Genomic DNA, 21,368 nt, shown 5'->3' on the forward strand with positions numbered 1-21,368 from the left:
ACTTTTATAAATATTTTGTACAAAGTGCACCCACATGTATGTACGTACAATGATGTATATGTTCAAATTTTATTATAAAGAAACTAAGAGTGGTGGAAAAGACGGCAATAAAATTATAAGAAAGGGAAAATTGGTAGAGGCAGTAAAATAATATAAAAAAATGTTGTTATTACCAGAAAACATACAACAAACTTTTTTCAACTTTGTCTCAGCTACTGGACTGATACTGGCAAAAGTTGTGCTTCAAATGCCAGTGGCAAAAGGTAAAACTTGATTACAACGGAGGATAAGAAATTCAGAACTGTGCCGATTTGAGTTTTGCAAGCTTGTGGTGTTCATTGTACAGTTGCCGAAATGGCGATGTATCAGAGAAAGAAACCATAATAATACCATCTCCACTACCACACATGGACCTCGAACTCGAACTACCATCCTCCTCTTCCCCTGCAATCGACCTGAGCGTGCGCAGAGCATACTCCTTGCGAGGCCCATCGACAGTAGATTCCTCCACCTGTCTCAACACCACCTCTGCACCCACAGCTCGTGCCATGCTTCTAAATCTAATGCTTGCTCGGCTCATCCATCTCAGAGCCCTTAGGCAGTTTTCCTCCTCAACCGAACCCGGTACAGCCACCTCATCGTCCCGCATCACCCCAACCAGCACCTCCACTGTCCCGCAGTCTATCAACACCTCCCTTCCCTCTTTACACACTGCCATATTTGCTAAGACCATTAATGCTGGCCGCCTCACCTCCGCCTCGTCATTCATCATCTCTAGAAGGGTCCTGGCTACGCCATGTAGCCTCGCTATTTTTGACCTGTTTAACTCATCCAGAGTCAGATAATAAAGCCCCATGCCGGCATCCCGCCTGGCCCGCACACCCTCCGATGTCGTGGAAAAGAGTTTCAAAAGTGGTGGTATTGCGGCGAGAACACCAATTGCTACCCGGTTCTTCTCCTCCACTGCCAAGCTATATATTGCGCCGGCAGCATGGTCACGTAACTCTGAAGAACCATGTGTTAGTAACTCTACAAGTGGTGGCACGATTTCGGCTCGAACCATAGTTATCTTGTTGGAAGGTTCTAGAGAGAGGTTGACTAGAGCAGCAGCAGCATTTATCTGCACCGCAGCGTTGCGGGAGAGAAGATGCTGGCGCAACACGCCAAGCATCCTTGACGTGCAGAGAGAGCATCTCTTCTCTTGACTTTCTCTCGTGGCTTCTCGTAGTGAAACCAGTGCAGCCACCTGCTCGCCCGGCTCTGTATCAATCAGCCTTACCAGCAAATTGTCTTCTAAAGAACTCTTTTTCATTTCAACTTGAGTTACTTCAGGCACTAATTCCAAAGATGGTTGTCTGGAGTGAGAAGAATACGGTATGTTTTCTCGAGCAATGGTCAATGATGGTTGAGATTCTGCGGTGGGGATCTTTTCTCTGGCAATAAGGCCATGTACTATCTCGCGGGCTGCTACCTGGGTGATCGGAAACGGTTTCGGGAAGCCAGTTTTGGTGCACCAATTTAAGATGGCGGTTTTCAGGTTAATGTTAGGGAAGAGCGGTAGAGACGATGGCTTGGAGATAGCCGAGAGGTCAAGGTACGGTGAGAGCAAGGATGGAGTGAAGCCGAGATCAACACATGAAAGGATACACCCCCGCTCAAAGGTGTGACCGGTGGAGACAATCACCGGGTCCGCCATGAGAAGGCCAGATATCGGGCATGTGAATTCCTCCGGCAGCTCCAATGAGGAATCCTCCATTAGATTTTGTGATGTTGGTAGAAAAACAAAGGAATTGAATTGAGATGGCTTGATTAATTCCTGAAAGGATTTAAGTATATACTCAGTTACCTTGTTCAATTTGAATATTGACCAAATGCTTACATAATTTTATTGAATTTCTTTGAAAGTTACATTGCCTGTTGAGTTTAAGTGAGCAATCAACCTGAGATTTGGACATATTATTTATTTTTATTTTAATATTTGATTTTTGGCCCTTTTACTGACTTTTTTATAACCATGTCATAACTGCATTTGACTAATTAACAATTGGATTTTATTTGGCTTGCAAGCATTACATTAATATGGTGCGAATCTTGCTTGCTGCTGTCTCCCACGGACGCTAAACCACCAGTAATCATATTAACACCCAGGGGAACTGAGATATTACGTTAATATTATAAGAAAATAAATGAGAAAAAGAAGGAACTAATGGAATATTTTGAGCTTGTTTTTATCTTTACAAAAGGCATCCGGTTTTTAAAATATTATAGACATTTGTACACATTAATCTGTCTGATTAATAATACAAGTGTCGTCTCCCGCTGGGAAACATATATCATCATCCGGAAATAATCTAAAATTGTGTATTGGATAGAACAGGGTCAATTAAAGACTATTTGCCCATTGGTTTTGTAATCTACTTCTGTACTTGTTATTGAAAAACAATGGGCTGATTTTGACCTAATTGTTTTCTAGTCTCACAGATAATAAATTAAGCGGTAACCGAGTAATATTAAATAATAAAAATATGAAAAATTTAGATATATACTCATTATAAATATATGATTTAATTTTTTTATTCAAATTATGAGAATTAGCCATTTCCTCATCTAAATTAAATGTTTTATTATATCCCTATTTATTAATTAGAAATTAAAAAAAAATACTATTTAATAAATTAAAAGTTAGATTGATAATTTTGTTCCTCATTCAAAATAATGTCCTACTATTCTGCTAACAACTGGCGATGACAAACTTGGATGCGTTTAGCAAAACCAAATTTGAAACTTCTGCAAATAATACCTTCCTTCTCTCTCGCCTTATATTTTTTTTTCTTTTCTTCTTCCATTTATTATCAGTAATAGTAATTGCAATAAATTATTTGATAAAAAAAATGTAATAAACTAAAAGGCATAGTAGAAAATTATTCTATCACTAGCAATCATTTATATGCTTCAGATAAAAAATGTAATAAACTAAAAGGCATAGTAGAAAATTATTAACGTACTGTGATCACTGATAAAAAAAAAAAAACTCTGAATAATGGATCATCAAACAGTCTGCACCTGTTCAAACATTATGCAACATGGACAATAATTACATATTCCGATCCAGGAAAAATTGATTCCCAAAATTTGTGAAATAGCAATGAGTAACCCTTCTTCATGAATTAACAATGTAATTAAAATGATATTAAAACATTAGTTCATGAGATGAAAGATACTCTTCAGACCTATTGATACGATTAATTTTCAAAACTACCCTTCTTAGCACAACTGGCAAACCAGACAACCAGTCCATTCAGCACTCATATCAGTCTCGGTTTCTCATAGAAAAACAAATGTAGATACTGCAAATCAGTCTACAAAAACTGCAAAGATATTATATACATTAAGATGATTTATATTAATAGTATCATTCGTAATTCAACGCACAGTACTGAAAAAGAATAGAAGTGTTCTGAACATCATGATGAAACGTCAAAATACGTTGGCAAAAAGTATAAATCAGCAGCTATCTTTTGCAAAAGATGATGAAGTGTTTACGATGAAAACATAAATTTAGCTTTGTTCGGTCTCTTTTACAGAAAGGAAATCCATTCATTGTCTGTGCAAGAAATCATAATTGCTTAACAATAATGAAGTAGAATGACATGTTCTTTGCAAAAAAATTGATATAAAAGATAAAAATATGGTGCTTGTCAATTTTTCCAAAAAGTAGGGATACCGGATACCAAGGTAAAAGTATTCCGATTTGGATAATTAGCAGAGAAAACCATGATATATTGTGTAGTTTCGCGAAGGGTTGTGAAAGAAAGAACTAAATTCTTTCTATTTAAATGTCAATTAAATAACAAGCCAGGGAGGAAAACTAACCTAACTTGAACAGCCGATTCAAAAGTCAGCTTAATTTTAACTCTGTTTTTTTATAACCAAATTATAATAAACAAAATCTAAAATCTTGTTTATCTTTCTCCACAGATTGCCAAGAGCTTGTCCTATCCACTCACACACCAACCTCTCTACAATACGCTGATTGGCGAGCCTATAACGAAATCATGCAAATTGCAAACATCCTTGCATGTAATCAAAACTTCCAATGCGCTTATATAACACGGGAAGAAAACTCTCAGTCTCACTTGTTAGCAAATCTGGCCAGACAACATACAACGCAATTTGTTGGTCATACATACCCTCTTCCTACAATATGAATTACCTGCCACAATGCCATGCGAAAGACTGCACTGTCACTAGCGCCCTTACTTCCATGCACCATATTTTGTTTTTACAAAACAGAGTATGTTCCTGGCTGAAACATATGTGTTCCGGGCTGCTCCTGGGGATGAACAAAAAGTGCCTTGTTCTGGAAAGACCGAAACAGATTGGTCCGGGACGAAACAGGGGCCGAAGCATCCAGTTTCTGGCCAGAACATGGCTGTTCCGGGCGGTTCCAGGGAATGTGCAAAAAGGAACTGTTCTGGAAATACCAAAACAGATTGGTCCGGGCCGAAACATCCTGTATTTGGTTTTTTATTATTTTGCTATTTTGTACTACTACTACAATAATTTCCAGTCAACCTACATGGCAACAGATGTGCTGGTAGCTGTTAGTAAGCAATAATCCGACTTTTTTATTAATCAAATGCCCATGAGCTTTCACCAAAAAAAATAAAAAAGATGATAAAGAATTTAAAACTGAATAAAAATAGGAAACAAAAGCCAACAACATTCATTCATAAAATTACATTACAATTGCCCTGTTCATGACATCATACATGATTCTTAACAAGTAAGAACAAAAGAAATCAACACTACGTATTACACAAAAAAAAAATTAATAATGAAATCATTCTGTAATTATCACTTGATCAGAATCAGAACCTGGTTGTGTTTGATCCATAATCCTTTGGCCGGCGCTTGAACGACATCATCCCTTCCGACACGATGTTACCGTCGTCATAGTCACCCCCAAACACCAACCCGGCAGCTGCCATGGCGGCCGCTGCCTCATCATCCTCTCCCCTCATGGCCCTCAATGTGCGCTTCGCCATCTCCCGTCTCATTGCGCCTTCGCCGCCCCCCTCTGCCACCCTCATGAGCACCGCCTCTAAACCGGCCGCTCTCGCCAACCCGCGAAACCTGAGACTCCCCTTGCTCAGCCCGTACAGTGTTGAAAGGCAGTATTCCTCCTCGGGCGACCCGGGGCCAACCAGTCCTTCTGTCATCAGCCCCGCTACAACTCCTACGGCACCAGAATCCATCAGCACCGCCCTTCCATCGGTACATCCTGCCAGGTTCGCTAGCACCATCAACGCCAATTTCCTGATCGCGGCTGCCTCTGCCGGTGCCACCCCGTCTTTTATTGCTGCTAACCCAATAATAGACCGCACTGCCCCGGTGGCCCGGGCAATCTTATTTCTGTTCATGTCACCAAGCGAGACATAGTACAGGGCCATCCCAGCCTCCCGACGTGCACGGTAATCTGCGGAGGTGTCGGCAAAAAGATCAAGCAGAGGAGGTATTGCTCCTAAGACACCTATTGCGGCGCGATTTTCATCCTCCAATGCTAGACTGTAGATTGCTCCTGCGGCATGGTCCCGTGCCTCCGGGTGACCTGCTTTGAGCACTTCGACTATAGGTGAGACGGCACCAGACCTGACAATTCTGACCTTGTTCTCAGTTTCGAGAGACAGATTCACCATTGCCGCTGATGCATTGATCTGGATCCCAGGGTTGTGAGACAGAAGCATCGGTCGGAGTATGGAAAGCAGTTGGGGAGTACAGAGGGACTTGCGGCGAGCTGGGTTTTCCCTGGTGGCTTGGCGGAGAGACATCATTACGGCCTCCTGCTCTGACGGATCGGCATCGGCTAGACCGTCAAGGCTGAGTTCGTCAAAGGAATCCCCTTTCATTGGGCTTCTGGGAGGCTGTGGCATCACTCGAGGGGCTTGCTGCCTCGGCAGGTTTTCTTGCACCAAGCGATTCTGATACTGATTCTGATTTTGATCATAAGGCGAGGAAAAGGAAGAAGAAGAAGAAGTTGTCCTGAGGCGTCGGACGATGCTGTGAGCAGTGTCGGGGGAGATTGCGACGGGAGCGGGGATGTGAATGCGAGCGCACCAATTGAGGATGGCATTGCGGAGGTTGACATTGGGGATGAGGAGGAGAGGCGAGGAGGCGGAGTAGCGGGAGAGGTCGAGGGACTCAAGATTGGGAGGGGTGAAGGAGAGGGCAGCACAAGCTTGAATGCAGGCTCGCTCAAAGGTCTGTCCCGAGGGCACAATGACGGGGTCAGCCATGAGGGAGCACGAGATCGGGCAGATAAACTCCGCCGGCGGCTCGGCCGTGATTCCCATTGAATTCATCCTGCTCTAGTGCTCTTCCTCTTCCTCTTCCTCTTCCTCTGTCTCTCTCTCTCAGTGTTCTTGCAATCGTCTCAATTGCGTGCCTCCCTTCGCTTCCATGAATTGAGAAGGTGGAGGCTTCTCTGTTTTGTTTGGTTTTAGACTTTGAAGGGTGACTTTGGAGGATAGTCCAAGACAAAAAGGCCAAGTCAATTCAACTCTTTCTTGATCGACAAGAGAGAGAGAGAGAGAACGCACGCGGTTGGATGAATCCACGTAGGATATTGATTTTGTTATGAATCTTATGATGATGATGATGATGATGATGATGACTGATGAATTAATGCAAATTTCTCTGCTCTTGTTCTTTACTTTGCAATTTGTTTAGTTAAGACTTCAGATTTAGCTCCACATCCAAATAAATAAAAATAGAAGACGAAATTTCATGTATACCCTTAAGAAACCTCAAAATTGCGTATTTTTTCCTTTAAAATTTATAATATTATATTTATCGTTAAAGATTTTTAAAGGTCAAGTCAATAAATTGAATAATTTGTGAGTTTTGATATTTAGAAGAATAAATATGACACTATTAATTTTAGAGGGGGGAATATGTAATTTCGGGATTTTTGAGGGATTAACATGAAACTCCCCCAAAATAAGTAGTCAAACTAGAATACTGTTACTTTCAACTTACGAGGCAATGATGTGATATTTATCAAAAATCTTTAGAGCGCTGCCTCTGCCTGGAGTTACCAGTTAATAAACAAAATGGAATCATTTTTGGTGGTATTAAAATGTTGACTTTGAAAATTTTGAATTAGTCAACAGCACATCATATTTTGTTAACAGATCCGAACTGGGTTGCTTTTATTTGATCACTATTTTATTTTAATGCAAGTTGCGTTTAAAGGGAATTATTTTGTCATTCCGCACTATTATAATATGAACGGCAAATAATTTATTAGACATCTATTAATAAATTAAACATGTATTAAATTACAGAGTTCAACGGTAGCTAAAGTAAATGCCATCCATGTAGTTCGTCATATATTTTTTTAATGAAAATTAAATTAAACAAAAAATTGTCTTCATCTTTATCTGTATTGCTTACTTGCTCTCATCCAAATCTTCTTCTAAACCAAATGTATTATATCCTGAATTTGAAAATGATCTGTATAGTTCAGCTGAGAAATTTTAAATTGATCAGAAGTGGAAAATTTTGTGTCTGTTGCTTCAAGGCAAGACAGATATGATAGCCAACCTCTTTGTTGAATTGCTTCAAGCTAAATACTTCTAGTTAAGATGTCACATACGAAAACTTCCAATGTATTTGCGTCAAGCTAAATACAAATTATAAAAATGCGACCTCTCATAAGATAAGACGGTTCTTTATCGTTTAATTCTTGACAAATTATAAAAATATTTAAGACTATATCAAATTGAATAGTCTGTATTAAGTGTTATTATGAAATGAATTGTCTAAATTTATTGAAATTTTCGATCTCAATAGTGCTATTCTTTGAAATTTAGCAACATCTCAATAGTAGCGGTCAGAACTTTTTTTTTTTCGAAATCCTGGCGGTCAGAACTTAACCGTTCCTTTTTTTTTATAAGGAATTCAAAAAATTTAGCAACTTTGAATATGTCCAAATCGAGCTCATTCTTTCAATTTTTTTATTTAATAATTGAAAACCTACATTAAATTTTTAGGAAAATCAAATAGGGGATTTCGAGAAATAGAAGAACTGCAAAAAAAAAAGTGTTTCATTCAAGATTCTAAATAGTGATTATCGCGTCATCCGGAAAGATTAAATTTTTTTTATCACAGATAGCGTTTCTATAGCGAAAGCTATCATACATAGTATATTTTTTAAATTATATTTTGTATTTCTACTAATTATTAACATTATTTAAAGTCTTATAGAACGATAAGTAACAAAAAATTGATTAAAGAATTATAATATTCATATTGAACTAGTACAAAGTCCAAATTGCTATTCAAAATATTTCTAATAATATTATAAATTATCTATCTTTTTTCCATTCAAAATAAACATAAACATAATGGCATAAACTATATATATTTTTCTATTTAAAGAAACCTAAGACTAAGGATAATGGCATAAACTATATTCAAAAGCAAAAATAATTCGGACCTTGAAAAAAACTAATTCTTAAAAAAAATTAGTTTGGACCTTCAAATAAAAGCCTATGTAGCATAACATGCACTATAGCGCGTAGCATGTATAGCAAATAGCGGACTGCTACTACCGCTATAGCGGTCGTAGCTAAAATAACACATTTTCATCTCATAGCGTAGCGTTTAAGGTCCGAAAACGCTATAGCGTTACTATTGCAATGCCATAGCACGCTATTTAAAACACTTTCATCTAATTTTCAGTTGGAAATATTTCAAGTTCTTAATTCTTTTGTATTCTTTTTTTTTTTTTTCTTCTTCTTTTTGAGCGTGAGACAGGATGAGTCAATTTTTTTTTTTTTAATCTTGTATTGTAGGAATTTGATTTCAAAATGCGATTTCTCATAAGAAAGACAATTCTTTATAGTTTGATTCTTAACCAATTTTAAAACAATATTAAGAATTGTATATCAAATTTAATCACACCAATGAGATTCATTTTTATGCACAACCTATGGCCATTTAAGACAGTTAATTACAGTATTCGCGGGTAAAATTATTTACCCAATAACTATTATATTAAAGAAAAATTCAATTTCACAAAACAATGCTATATTATTATAATCTCACTTATCAAAGTACCATTAATAATATTTTCTTGCTTCGGCTACTTAAATTTAAGCTTACACATGAAATTTTTGATAATATTTTAACTACACATTAAATATAATCTCACATTTCTTTTTTCTAGTGACTGATCATGATCAAGTCCCAAATATGGGCGGGAATTATTAAATTAATTAGCGTTTATTTTACTTTCTCTAATAGTTCCCATTGTTTCCAATGTTTATTTGCAAAAAAAAAAAAAGAAAAAAAAAAGGTAATGAATGTATCAACTATCAAGTGCGTACGATGTACAGTTCCCTTCTGATTATGATCAGCTTATTGTTCAGGTAATATGATACTTGTGTAATTATATAATTATTTTTTATTCATAAATATTTTGAAGTATGATCCGAAGTCCTAATCCAAGGACTGCTTAATTGATGCTTTTTGTGTAATAATTTAAGGCGAAAACAGAAACTGACTTGGCATTGAAGGATGGAAAGCACTTGGATAAATGGTTAGTGATATTCTCTGGCAACATACTTGCGTATTGTTTTTGTTTGATTATTTCATATAAGAGAAATTTAGATATATACCATCATAAGCACATGATTTAGATAGTTCTTTATTCAATTTTGAAAATTATTTTTTACCCCCGTAAACTTAACTATTTTTAATATAAGATAATTAATTAATATTTGGTTGTTAAGACAAGATAAGATTCTAGGAAGCTGATAATAGTACCTGCGCTACAGTATCCGCACTATATCTGCAAGGGGACTACTGAAAATTAAATGTGAAAAAAATAACTTTTTGTGGGGATCACAAAAACTCTACAATTCATTTTTTTTCCTAAAGTATTAATATCTATGTACAAAAGTATTTATACCTATATACGGAATATTTATATCTATGAGGTGAACAATTATTTATTGTGCGGGTACTATAGCGCGAAGATAATAGGACCCGCATCACTGTACCCGCGGGGGAACCACAAAAAATTAAATGCAGAAAGATAACTTTCTGCAGGGACTGCAAAATCTCCACAATTTTTTTTCCCATGTTATTAATATCTACGTAATATTTTCTTTCAAATGAGATCCATGATGACGTACTTTCAGACTCATCGTCGCGCAAGTATTTATACCTCGCCGTACAAGTATTTTTTACATATGACACTGAAAGTATTAATATCTAAGTATTGAAAGTATTTATACTTATACATTGAAGTATTTATACGTATGAGGTTAACTATTTTTGTTAGATGAAGGCTAACGCGAGGATGATTGGAGAACTCCAAAAAAGATAATCATAACAAGTCACACTTCAAAGTATTAATACTTTTTAAGTGTTAATATCTTATCTTCTAAGTATTTATAACTACGAAGATATACATATCTAAGTATTTTTTACATATGACACTAAAAATATTAATACTTAAGTACTAAAAGTATTTATATCTATTATAACTACGAAGGTATACATATCTAAGTATTTTTTACATATGACACTAAAAGTATTAATATTTAAGTACTAAAAGTATTTATATCTATACATTGAAGTATTTATTCCTATGAAGTCAACTATTTTTGTTAGAGAAAGGTTGACGCGAGAACGAGTGAGGAAATTATATAATTAGTGGGGACCATAGAGAAATGATGCTACTGGAATTTTAGAATAATAATTAGTTGAGACTATATAATTAGTGAGGACCATAATATATTATTTCTCTAAGTGCGGGTACTGTAGCACGATTACTATAGCGCAGGTACTGTAGTGCGGGTACTGTACGTGTACTGTAGAGCGAGTACTAAAATGATTATTCAAGATTCTAACCAAAGCAAATTTAGTAACCAAAGGCTGGACTGGTGACCTCAGCTGCCCATTCTGTGGTCAATATAAAACTTCAGACTATCTCTTTGTTACTTGTCCCCTAGCCTATGCCATATGGTCTTGGATAGCAAACCACAATGGTTTTGTTTTCAACTGTTCTACTATTTCATACCTCTGGTCTCTTGACCAATTTATACCAATTAAGAATTCATTATTAGTTGAATTGATAAGAGCTGCCACCCTTTGAATTATTTAGTTAGCAAGGAATAAAATTTGTTTTAACAGCACTGTAATCCCCATACCTCAAAACATTGGTAGTCATATTATTTCTCTTATCTCGTATTGGTGTCAAACTAGATCTGATGATACTTAGTTCAAATTAACATTAATTTTGCCAATGAATGTGACTTTTTTAACTATAATCCCCTCGGGGACATATACGTCATCGGAGAACAACAGCACTTGGGATTCAGAGGAAGACCCCTCTCATGGACTAGAGGGGTCAGACCTCTCTGAGTATCTACAAGACATGGCAGATTTTGCAGCACTGGATGCACCAATCTCAGTATCTTCAGACAGAAACCAAACTAGCTCCTCCTTTGTTGACTCTTCATGATGCTTCTTAATTTCTACTAGGACCTTGATCAGCTTTTACTACTACTTGATGTTGTTTTGTAATATAACCTCTATGTTGCTTTTAAAACTTTACTGTTAGATATCACTTAGTTGCTTCACAACTAAAGTGATCCTCTTGATTGTTGACTTAGCAGCTAAACATTGCTTCAGTGCACATTTTGTATTATGCAATAGTTTCTAATGAAAGTGGTTGTTAACAACCACTTTTATTAAAAAAATATATATGGACGACTAAATTCATTTAACCAACAAATGGTGGCATCAGAAAATTTTAATTTCATAAAACAATGCTATATTGTTTATAATCTCACTTAAAAAATTACCATTTATAATTATTTCTTGCTTTAGCTACCTAAATTTAATCCAATATGCGAAAATTATGTAACTGGTTATAACAAATTATATCGCATTAGATTCATAATACATTTAATACTGACGAGGTATATTTAACATAATTTAACCAATAAAATATATTTAAATGCTTTTATTTGCTTATTGTTGTTGTTTAATAGATTATTTCATATAGAAACTGCTTGATTACGTAGCTCCGTTTCAGTTTGCTTGCGTCAGGCAGCCTGGCTTATTTCAATAAAATGGAATAATCAAGCAAAGCAGGCAATAAAAACCCTGCCACTCAAACTTGAGCTGTTTTGCACTCCCTGAATCCACCACAGGCTGTTGCATTCTCTATTTTTTCCCCCATTTGTTTTTTCAATCTCTCTGTTTCTTATTAGGCCGAGACGCCGAGTCCATATTAGATTAATCATTTTTTCTATTAATATATCCCTTATTTTTCTTTCGGACTGTGTGGATTGTGTACCAGTCCTGGTACTATTTTCAATTTTTAAGCCTTGTGTCTATTTCATTTCCTTTTTTTTTTTTTCTACTAGTTGGTTTTATAATAATTTTTGATATCTGCCCACGTACAACATTTCGTGGATCTATTAAAATGAAGAAAGGAAAAAAGGAGGAGGGATCCACTTACACTTTTTTTTTGCCGACACTGAATTACATTTTACATTATTAAAGTTTAAACAGTCGATTTAAACCGTTCAACATGATGGATATATTAAAATGTGCTTGCAGATCAAATTTTATATTTTTTTGAATTTTTTTACTATTTATTAAGATGAGTACAAAAATTTAATGATCTGAAAACTATTATTTTGTAATGTACTTAATAAATAGTAAAAAAAATATAAAATTTGATCTGAAAGCATATTTAAATATATTCATCATGTTGAATGATTTAGATCGACTGTTTGAACTTTAAAAACTTAAAAAATATAAAGTGTAATTTAATGTCACTAAAAAATAGTGTATGTGGATTATCTCTCAAGAAAAAGAATTTCATATAGTGGTTTTTGGAGAATTTGGAGCCTGCTTAAGCGCTCATGATCAAGCCAAATATTTTATTCTTAGTTTAAAAAAAGAGAAAAGGTAATGTCCCCGGGCTACAGTCCCCTAAAAATTCCCGTGTATAAAAGCATTCATTTTTTAACTGCCACAACTGCCATAATTTCAACTGCTATAATTTCAAGCACACTATGTATGTTTATAGAATTATATGTGTATGTTTATAGGATAATATGTGTATGTTCACAGAAGGTGGTCCCCAACAGCTGTCACGCGTTTTTAACAGTTTTCACGCGTTTTTAACAGCTTTTACGCGTTTTTATGTTTACAGGATTTGTTGAATTAGTTTACATGATTTAGTATTGATGCTTACAGAATTAGTTGAAAATCTCCAGGGATTTTTGGAGGACTGGAGTTGGAGAACTGTTAGCTGCTTCCTTAAACAAAAATAGAAAATCTTAGAGCAGAATTTGAAAAATGATCATATCTCAGCAGAAATGCAATGCATTTCTTAATCTGCCCGCTTCGGAATCAAATTTTCAGTCTACATGTGAATAGAAAAATTCTGTTAACATAGTCAATCTGTTCATTCATTCATGATTTGAATGGTCTCAAATCTCAATTGAAGTATGAGTTATGATTTGTCAAAATCCAATACTCTCAATACTGACCGTACAAATTGAACTAGTTGTTCATGTCCACTTTAATTACGACCGTACAACATATAGATTGACTTTATTGGCAGGATTTTCTGACCTCATTAGCATGATATTTCTGCCCACTTTAATTGCGACCGTTCAAATCATAGATGAATGGATAGATTGACCTCATTGACAGGGTTTTTCTACCACATGTGGACAGGGGCGGATCTATTGTAGCACAAGAGAGGGGGGCAGCCGCCCCTCATTGATTTTGAGTTTTAGTGATGATTTATTGGTACGATTGACTTTGTCTTTTTCTGAAAAATTTTTTGCCTCCATCTGGATGTTTGATTTGTAATTCGGATTAAATTTAGTGTTAAAATCAAAATAAATTTCTTGAATTATGATTGGTAATATTAATTATAAGTTATAGGATCAGAAATTATAAATTGGGTATTGAAAAATATAAGTCAAAATATTATTTTTTTACCTGACAAAAATCCTGGATCCACCCCTGCATGTGGACAAAAAATTCACTTTCCTGTACCCAAAAAAATGATATGCAGACTAGATACATGTTATCATTCCAAAGAAATGCGTAGATTTAAGATCTACATTTATGCTAAGATCTAAGATCTGATTTTTTTTTTAATAAAAGATATATAAATGTAACGAATCAGATATTATCCGTCTGAATCTACATTTATAAATTAAATACGGATATGATATACGAATATGATTTTAAATTTTAATTATTCAAATCCGAATAATAAATATATATTATATAATTTAATTTATATTATAAAAAAAAATTATGTTATTTACTGTTATAAAAGACGGATCCGTATCCGTATCCGATCCGTTTGCACCCCTAAAAGCAAGCCCATTAATGCTTTTGCCATTATTTGAGCTTAAAATCTCAATCTCTCAAATCCGGCCCTTTAATTAGTTAAACTGGATCTATCTCCTCAAATCAAAATGCCTCCCTCTCCGAATTCACATCCTGTACCGTAAAAGGGAATCTTTTAGAAGTAATCGATCCGGACCGTTCTTTCAAATTTGTACGAATTCCAAAGCCCAAATAGTATTGCCCCCTGAACTAGCCCGAATCTCAAAGCAGCTAAGAGTAAATGTCAAAATGTAAAGTGAAGGGAATCTCTTACCCCATGTTTGATTGTGGCCTAAAGCTAAGGAGGTCTAAATTGGTTATTCCAACTTAGGCCGGTCTAAATTATTCATGTTTAGTTGAGACCTAAAGTTAAATCATAACTTAAACTATTCATTGTTTGATTAGAGTTGGCGGAAGACTAAAGTTTTGAAAGCCTAAATTGATTAATTATTTATAATAAGATAATAATTATATGATATTAATACATTAATAATAACTGTAATATATTATATATTATTATAAAATTTATTTAATATATTAATAATATAAAATATTAATTATATAATTATAAATTAATAATAATTAATAAAAAGATACTAATTATATAATCTTATTAAAATAATTATTTAATATATTAACAATATAAAATATTAATTATATAATTATATATTAATAATAAGATACTAATTATATAATATTAACATATCAATAACAACTATAATATATTATAATACTATTATAATAATGATTTACTATATTAACAATATTAATTATTAATTATAAAATTATAAATTAATAATAATTATTAATAATAAGATAATAATTATTAATAATAAGATACTAATTATATAATATTAATATATTAATAGCAACTATGATATATTGTAATATTATTATAATAATTATTTAATATATAAACAATATAACATATTAATTATATAATTACATATTAATAATAATTATGAATAAGAAAATATTAATTATATAATATTAATAGATTATAATATTATTATAATAATTATTTAATATATTAACAATATACGATATTAATTATATAACTATATATTAATAATAATTATTAATAATAAGTAACTAATTATATGAATAAGGCTACGGTGAATTGCGAAGTAAAACACATTTTTACTTCACGCAATATCTTCATTTTCAAAGTTTAAATAGCCGATCCAAACCGTTAGATGTTTAATCTATATTAAAATATGCTTGGAAACTAAATTTTACATTTTTTGGAATTTTTTTACTATTTATTAAGGCACTTTGAAAACTTCAAAATCCGGTGAACAGTAAAAAACAGTAAAAATTTCTGGACCGCTGGATCGCCGATTTTCAAAGTGGCTTAATAAATAGTAAAAAAATTCCAAAAAATGTAAAATTTGGTCTCCAAGCACATTTCAATATGGAGATCATGTTGAGCGGTTCGGATCGATATTTTGAACTTTAAAATCGCAAAACATGAGCGTGAAGTAAAATAGTCGCTTTACTTCACAACTCACCGTAGCCCAACTCCTAATTATATAATATTAATATATTAATATTAACTATAAAATATTATAATATTATTATAATAATTATTTAATATATTAACAATATAACATATTAATTATATAGTTATATATAGTTAATAAGATACTAATTACACAATATTAATATATTAATAATAACTATAATATATTACAATATTATATAATAATTATTTAATGTATTAACAATGTAACATAATAATTATATAATTATTTATTAATAATAATTATTAATAAAAGGATACTAATTATATAATATTATTATAATAATTATTTAATATATTAACAAGAGTTGGGCTACGGTGAGTTGCAAAGTAAAGCGACTATTTTACTTCACGCTCATATTTTGCGATTTTAAAGTTCAAAATGTCGATCTGAACCTCTCAACATGATCTCCATATTGAAATGTGCTTGGAGACCAAATTTTATATTTTTTGGAATTTTTTTACTATTTATTAAGCCACTTTGAAAATCGCCGATCCAGCGGTCCAGAAATTTTTACTGTTTTTGACTGTTCACCCGAATTTTCAAATTTTCAAAGTGGCTTAATAAATAGTAAAAAAATTTCAAAAAATGTAAAATTTAGTTTCCAAGCATATTTTAATATAGATTAAACATCTAACGGTTTGGATCAGCTATTTGAACTTTGAAAATGAAGATATTGCGTGAAGCAAAAACGTGTTTTACTTCGCAACTCACCGTAGCCTTACTCTATTAACAATATAAGATATTAATTATATACTAATAATAATTATTAATAATAATATACTAATTATATACAAATAAAATATTATTATAATCATTCAAGTTAGACGACGAGGTGGAATAAAAATTAAACCATCATATAAAATTATTTAATTTAAATCGATCTAAAAATTAGTTTATACTATCTTAGTCCAACTCAATTAAAACACATTTGATAAAATAATGAATTCTAAACTTCTTATTTCACTCTTTACACCACAACCAAGCATAGAATTACACAGTTACACACATTGGAGAGGGCACTCTTCCTCCCTCTCCGCGGCCTTTTCCTCCAAATCAAAATGCCTCGAAAACCCAAGAGCAAAACTAAAACCCAAGCAATTGCTCCAAGCGGATCCAAGGATCCATACCCGCAGTTCGACGCCCCGACTCCGGACCAATGCCTCTCCGTACGAGACTCCCTCCTCTCCCTCCACGGTTTCCCCAAGGAGTTCGCTGAGTTTCGCCGGATCCGCCACGAACCGGGTCTTCAATCCGAATCCGTACTTGACGGCCTCGTTATCACGCTTCTGTCGCAGAACACAACCGATTCTAGTTCACGCAAGGCGTTTGAGCGCCTCAAATCTGCTTTTCCCACTTGGAATCAAGTATATATACATTTTTAAAAGCTTCATTTAGTTATCACTAGATTGTTAGCTTATCATGTTGTTCTAGATCACACTGTATCTGTTAGTTTTGTCTATTGGGAACGGGGGCAGAGTGCCGGAGCCAGACTTTCAAGCTTTCGGGGTCTAAAACGCATTACAGGGTCAATCATACAAAATTCTAGAGTTTACGGATCGACCAGTGCTATGAATTCACATCTCTAGCTTTGAAGTTCAAATAGTCATTCCAAACTGTTGTTGGAGATCAAATTTTATATTTTTTAGAATTTTTTTACTGTTTTTTAAATAGGAAGAAAATCACTGCTTGCGGATAATTCATGATTTTTAAATTTTCTACCTATCTTGAAAAAATAGTAAAAGAATTCTAAAAAATGTAGGCCTCCAAGTACATTTTCATATGAAATTATGTTTAACGGTTACGACCAATTGTTTGAACTTTAAAAATAGAGATATGGATCCATAGTATGGGTCAATCAATAATATGCATATTAACATAGCCATACTCTTTTTAAGCTACATTTTAATTATCTCTATATCTTGTGCAACTAGATTGTTAGCTTATCTTGTTCTAGATCATGCTGTAACTGTTAGTTTAGTCTATTGGGAACATCATCCAAAATCTGACGGTAATCTCTACACTAATTACTACTTCTCCTTTTGGCGCATTTTATTCAGATGAAAACCTAATTTCCCAATTTTTTGTTGGTCGGAGGTACTTGATGCAGAGTCAGATGTTCTAGAGGATGCCATCAGATGTGGTGGATTGGCCCGGACAAAGGCAGGTCGGATCAAGAGCATTTTGAAAACTTTAAAGGAGAAAAAGGGTGATTTCTGCTTGGAATACTTGAGAGGCTTGTCGATTGAGGTGGTCAAGACCGAGCTGTCCCAATTCAAAGGCATCGGCCCCAAAACAGTATGTATTCAATTCAATAAAAATGTTAATATGATTAATATTTTAGTCCCAAACCAATGTTGCACATTACTTTGCAAAACTGTATCATGTCTTTTGAGTTCTATCAAGAGATAATCATAATTAACTTACCCTTTTCATTTTATTGCATATTTTGTCAAGGGGCAATCAAGATAATGTCAAACAGTCTCTTATAATATCTCGAACAAAACAGAAAAGCTCAAATTTTAACTAAAGTTTTTGCAGGTAGCTTGTGTGCTCATGTTCTATCTTCAGAAAAACGATTTCCCAGTGGACACTCATGTCAGTACTGTATTCACCTCAATTCAATTTTTTAACAAAAATTGCATTCATAATTTTTAAAAGTAGGTGTATTTTACTTCAGGTTTTTCAGATAACAAAGGGTATTGGCTGGATACCAACGACAGCAAGCAGGGAAACAGCTTATCTTCATTTAAACAAGAGAATCCCAAATGAACTGAAGTTTGATTTGAACTGTCTTTTTGTTACACATGGAAAGCTGTGTCGATCGTGTAAACAGCAAGATAACAAAACAATAGACAACTCTAGTGCTTTATGCCCTCTTGTTAATTCCACTTATGTAAATAGGCAGGAGGTACGACTCTCGGATTCCAACTCAAACATTTTCTTTTGTTATCATAAACCCTTTTTGTATTTCTTCTTGTTTATATTTCAGTAGTTTGGAGGGTACTTCAAAACTAAAATCTAACATATCATTGAACATAAGGTTTGGTGAAATGCTATGTAAAAAGCAGAAAAGTAGATTAAGTGTTGCCACTGCTGACTAATGGCATTAGAATTAAGTTGATTAAGATAGTGCCCACCTTTTAATATCCTTTAACCATTTTTTTTAAGATGAGAGCTTTGGAACGAGATACAGTACAACTAGTGAGAAGCACTCTCAACAGATTCTAAATGCACTTAAAAGGGTCCAATAAAATAGCTGCCACAATATTATGTACGTTCTATACTTAATCAGAAAGGCTTAGATCCTATGATAGCAATTTGAGGTGTCATTATGCACTCTTGGACCCCGGTGTCATTGTTTGTTTTTCTCTGTTTTTTTCCTGTTGGTAGGTTGCTTTAGTGAGGTCATATCCCAGATCACCTTGATTTATTTTTAAACAATAATTTATCAACCTCAGCTAATGTTTTTTACTATATTTGAATGCAGATGCATGTAACAAAGGATTCTTGAAAGCACTTACTAGGTAAACTCCAATCACAAAGACAAGGCAGCTGAAAAGCACTTTGCATGTCAGTTCTGTCGAAAGGTGTTCACAATCTTGTGGGGGGGGGGAGGGGGGGGCACCAAAATGCACATAAAAAAGGGAGTTGAAGAAAAGAGGTTCAAGGTTCAAACAACAAAGGCACCTGCTGGTTTAAACCTTGAGCTGTTTGTATAGTTTTGCGGTACCATGGTGGTATGGTATGACCCTTCATGCTATGTGCCTTCATCCTTGCACCACTACTAGCTTGTTCCATTTGGTGACAAGTATTGGAGGAGATGAGAAAGGAAAATGGCTGGGTTAATACGTAATTACTATATAATTTCCGTTTTGTTTGTAATCTCTCGAATAGCAATTGCAGCTATTGTTTTTACATGTAAAATATTCTATATATCAGTTCTTGGTGCCAAAGATTGATTCTCCCTTTTCATTCCACCTCGTTAAGCTTTTACAAAGGATTTTTTTTTTTTGAAAGATAGTTTGGTACCACCGATTTTATTACGAAACCAAAAAAAATATTTGCAAAGGTGTCCAAAATGGAGACCTAGTACAAGCACAAGTAATACATCTATTCAGAATTCAACACATGACAAATATTAAACATAAAACAGAAATAAGAAACCAGCTAGAATCTCAACAACATAATAAAAGTTTGCTACTTCTAAATTACTCCAAGTCACTCCAGATAATAGTCTTCATCTTCTTCATGAACTTGGTCGTTTTCAGACGTTCCATCCTTTTCAATAGGTGCTATGGTGGCAACAACATCTTCTTACAGGTCCTCCTCCATGGTGGACATGGCAAGGAGTAGATCCACTGCCTCCTCCTCTGTGGTCAACTAATATGGAAGATCCTTGACATCAGAGAGCATTATCAGAGAGAGTTTTAAAAAAAATTATCATTTCTAGATTGACACCAAAAAGATAATAATGCAATAATTCTTGTACCCAATTATTTAGCTGAGGCTAGTCTGGTGTTATTAAAACAAACTTTATTCATTTCTAACTAGACAGTTCCAAGAATAGCTTCCCTAATGAGTTCAAGTAACCGTCTATCCTTTAGAGGAATTACAGCATCAAGTAACTATAAATCATCAATGGTATAAAAATTAAATGAAAAGTTGTTAAAGATTGCAATTCAATTCCAAATTTGTCTTATATAAGTACAGTAGTACACTGAACAAATAAATGTTCTACTGTCTCATTATGTGAACAAAATGAACATTTTGGATTAACCTGCCGCCCCTTTTGGGATAAGTTTACTTTAGTTAGAATTTTGTTTTGTCTAATAAGTCAATTTTTTTTATTTTATTTTAAATGACAATTTAGAGGACCAAATAGTCAAATATTATTTATTTGAAATCCCTCCATACTGCAGCCATTTATAAAAGGACCTAACTAAAATTAAGTGATTGGAAGACCATTTCCAAATAAGTTTATCAATTAGGGAATCATTTAAGTCAAAGTGTAAAATTATTTCTTTAATTTGCATCCAATCATACAGATAAATGACAGTAAGCTGTCCAAATGATGTGTTTGTTAGTTCTGCTGAAATCACGATAGACTTGGGATGTACTATGTACTATATTTTGAGACGGCAAACCGTTTCGTTTGCTCTTGTTGATGTGATGGTAGAGGACTCCACATGGACCACATCTGTTATGGCAGCCAGCTGTCATAGCTATCAAAATGTTTGATTCAATTTTAAGTTTTAACGGTCCGAATGATGCAAAATTTATTAACAAAATGTTTTTGTGAAACTCAAATGTAGGGGTGCACAAAAAATTCGTAGTTCGTAATTCGATTCGAGTTTGATTCGAAGAAGTTCGAAAAAAGTTCGATTCGAAAGTAATTCGGTT

General features: G+C 34.0%; 3 protein-coding genes across 7 annotated transcripts; 1 reads left to right on the forward strand and 2 right to left on the reverse strand.

Moving 5' to 3' along the window:
* Positions 1-295: 295 nt before the first annotated feature.
* On the reverse strand, positions 296-1,756 carry LOC144568103 (U-box domain-containing protein 39-like). Its single transcript, XM_078318332.1, has one exon. The coding sequence runs from the start codon at positions 1,754-1,756 to the stop codon at positions 296-298; it is 1,461 nt and encodes a 486-aa protein (XP_078174458.1).
* Positions 1,757-4,705: 2,949 nt separating this feature from the next.
* LOC144568490 (U-box domain-containing protein 39-like) lies at positions 4,706-6,534 on the reverse strand. The gene has a single exon (XM_078318853.1). It carries the CDS (start codon positions 6,360-6,362, stop codon positions 4,872-4,874), a length of 1,491 nt encoding a protein of 496 aa, XP_078174979.1. The 5' UTR covers positions 6,363-6,534; the 3' UTR covers positions 4,706-4,871.
* Positions 6,535-16,976: 10,442 nt separating this feature from the next.
* Positions 16,977-19,921, forward strand: LOC144568741 (DNA glycosylase superfamily protein). 5 transcript variants are annotated; one of them, XM_078319116.1, is made up of 5 exons: positions 16,977-17,332; positions 18,063-18,263; positions 18,498-18,563; positions 18,646-18,876; positions 19,456-19,921. In XM_078319116.1, exons 1-5 carry the CDS (start codon positions 17,027-17,029, stop codon positions 19,477-19,479), a joined length of 828 nt encoding a protein of 275 aa, XP_078175242.1. In that variant the 5' UTR covers positions 16,977-17,026; the 3' UTR covers positions 19,480-19,921. The 5 variants fall into 5 exon arrangements, with proteins under 5 accessions (XP_078175242.1, XP_078175244.1, XP_078175243.1 ...); XM_078319118.1 differs by having other exon boundaries at positions 18,655-18,876; XM_078319117.1 differs by having other exon boundaries at positions 18,507-18,563.
* Positions 19,922-21,368: the final 1,447 nt, after the last annotated feature.

The sequence above is a fragment of the Carex rostrata genome, chromosome 17, assembly GCF_964058835.1.
Source record: "Carex rostrata chromosome 17, lpCarRost1.2, whole genome shotgun sequence".
In the NCBI taxonomy this organism is placed as follows: Eukaryota; Viridiplantae; Streptophyta; class Magnoliopsida; order Poales; family Cyperaceae; genus Carex; species Carex rostrata.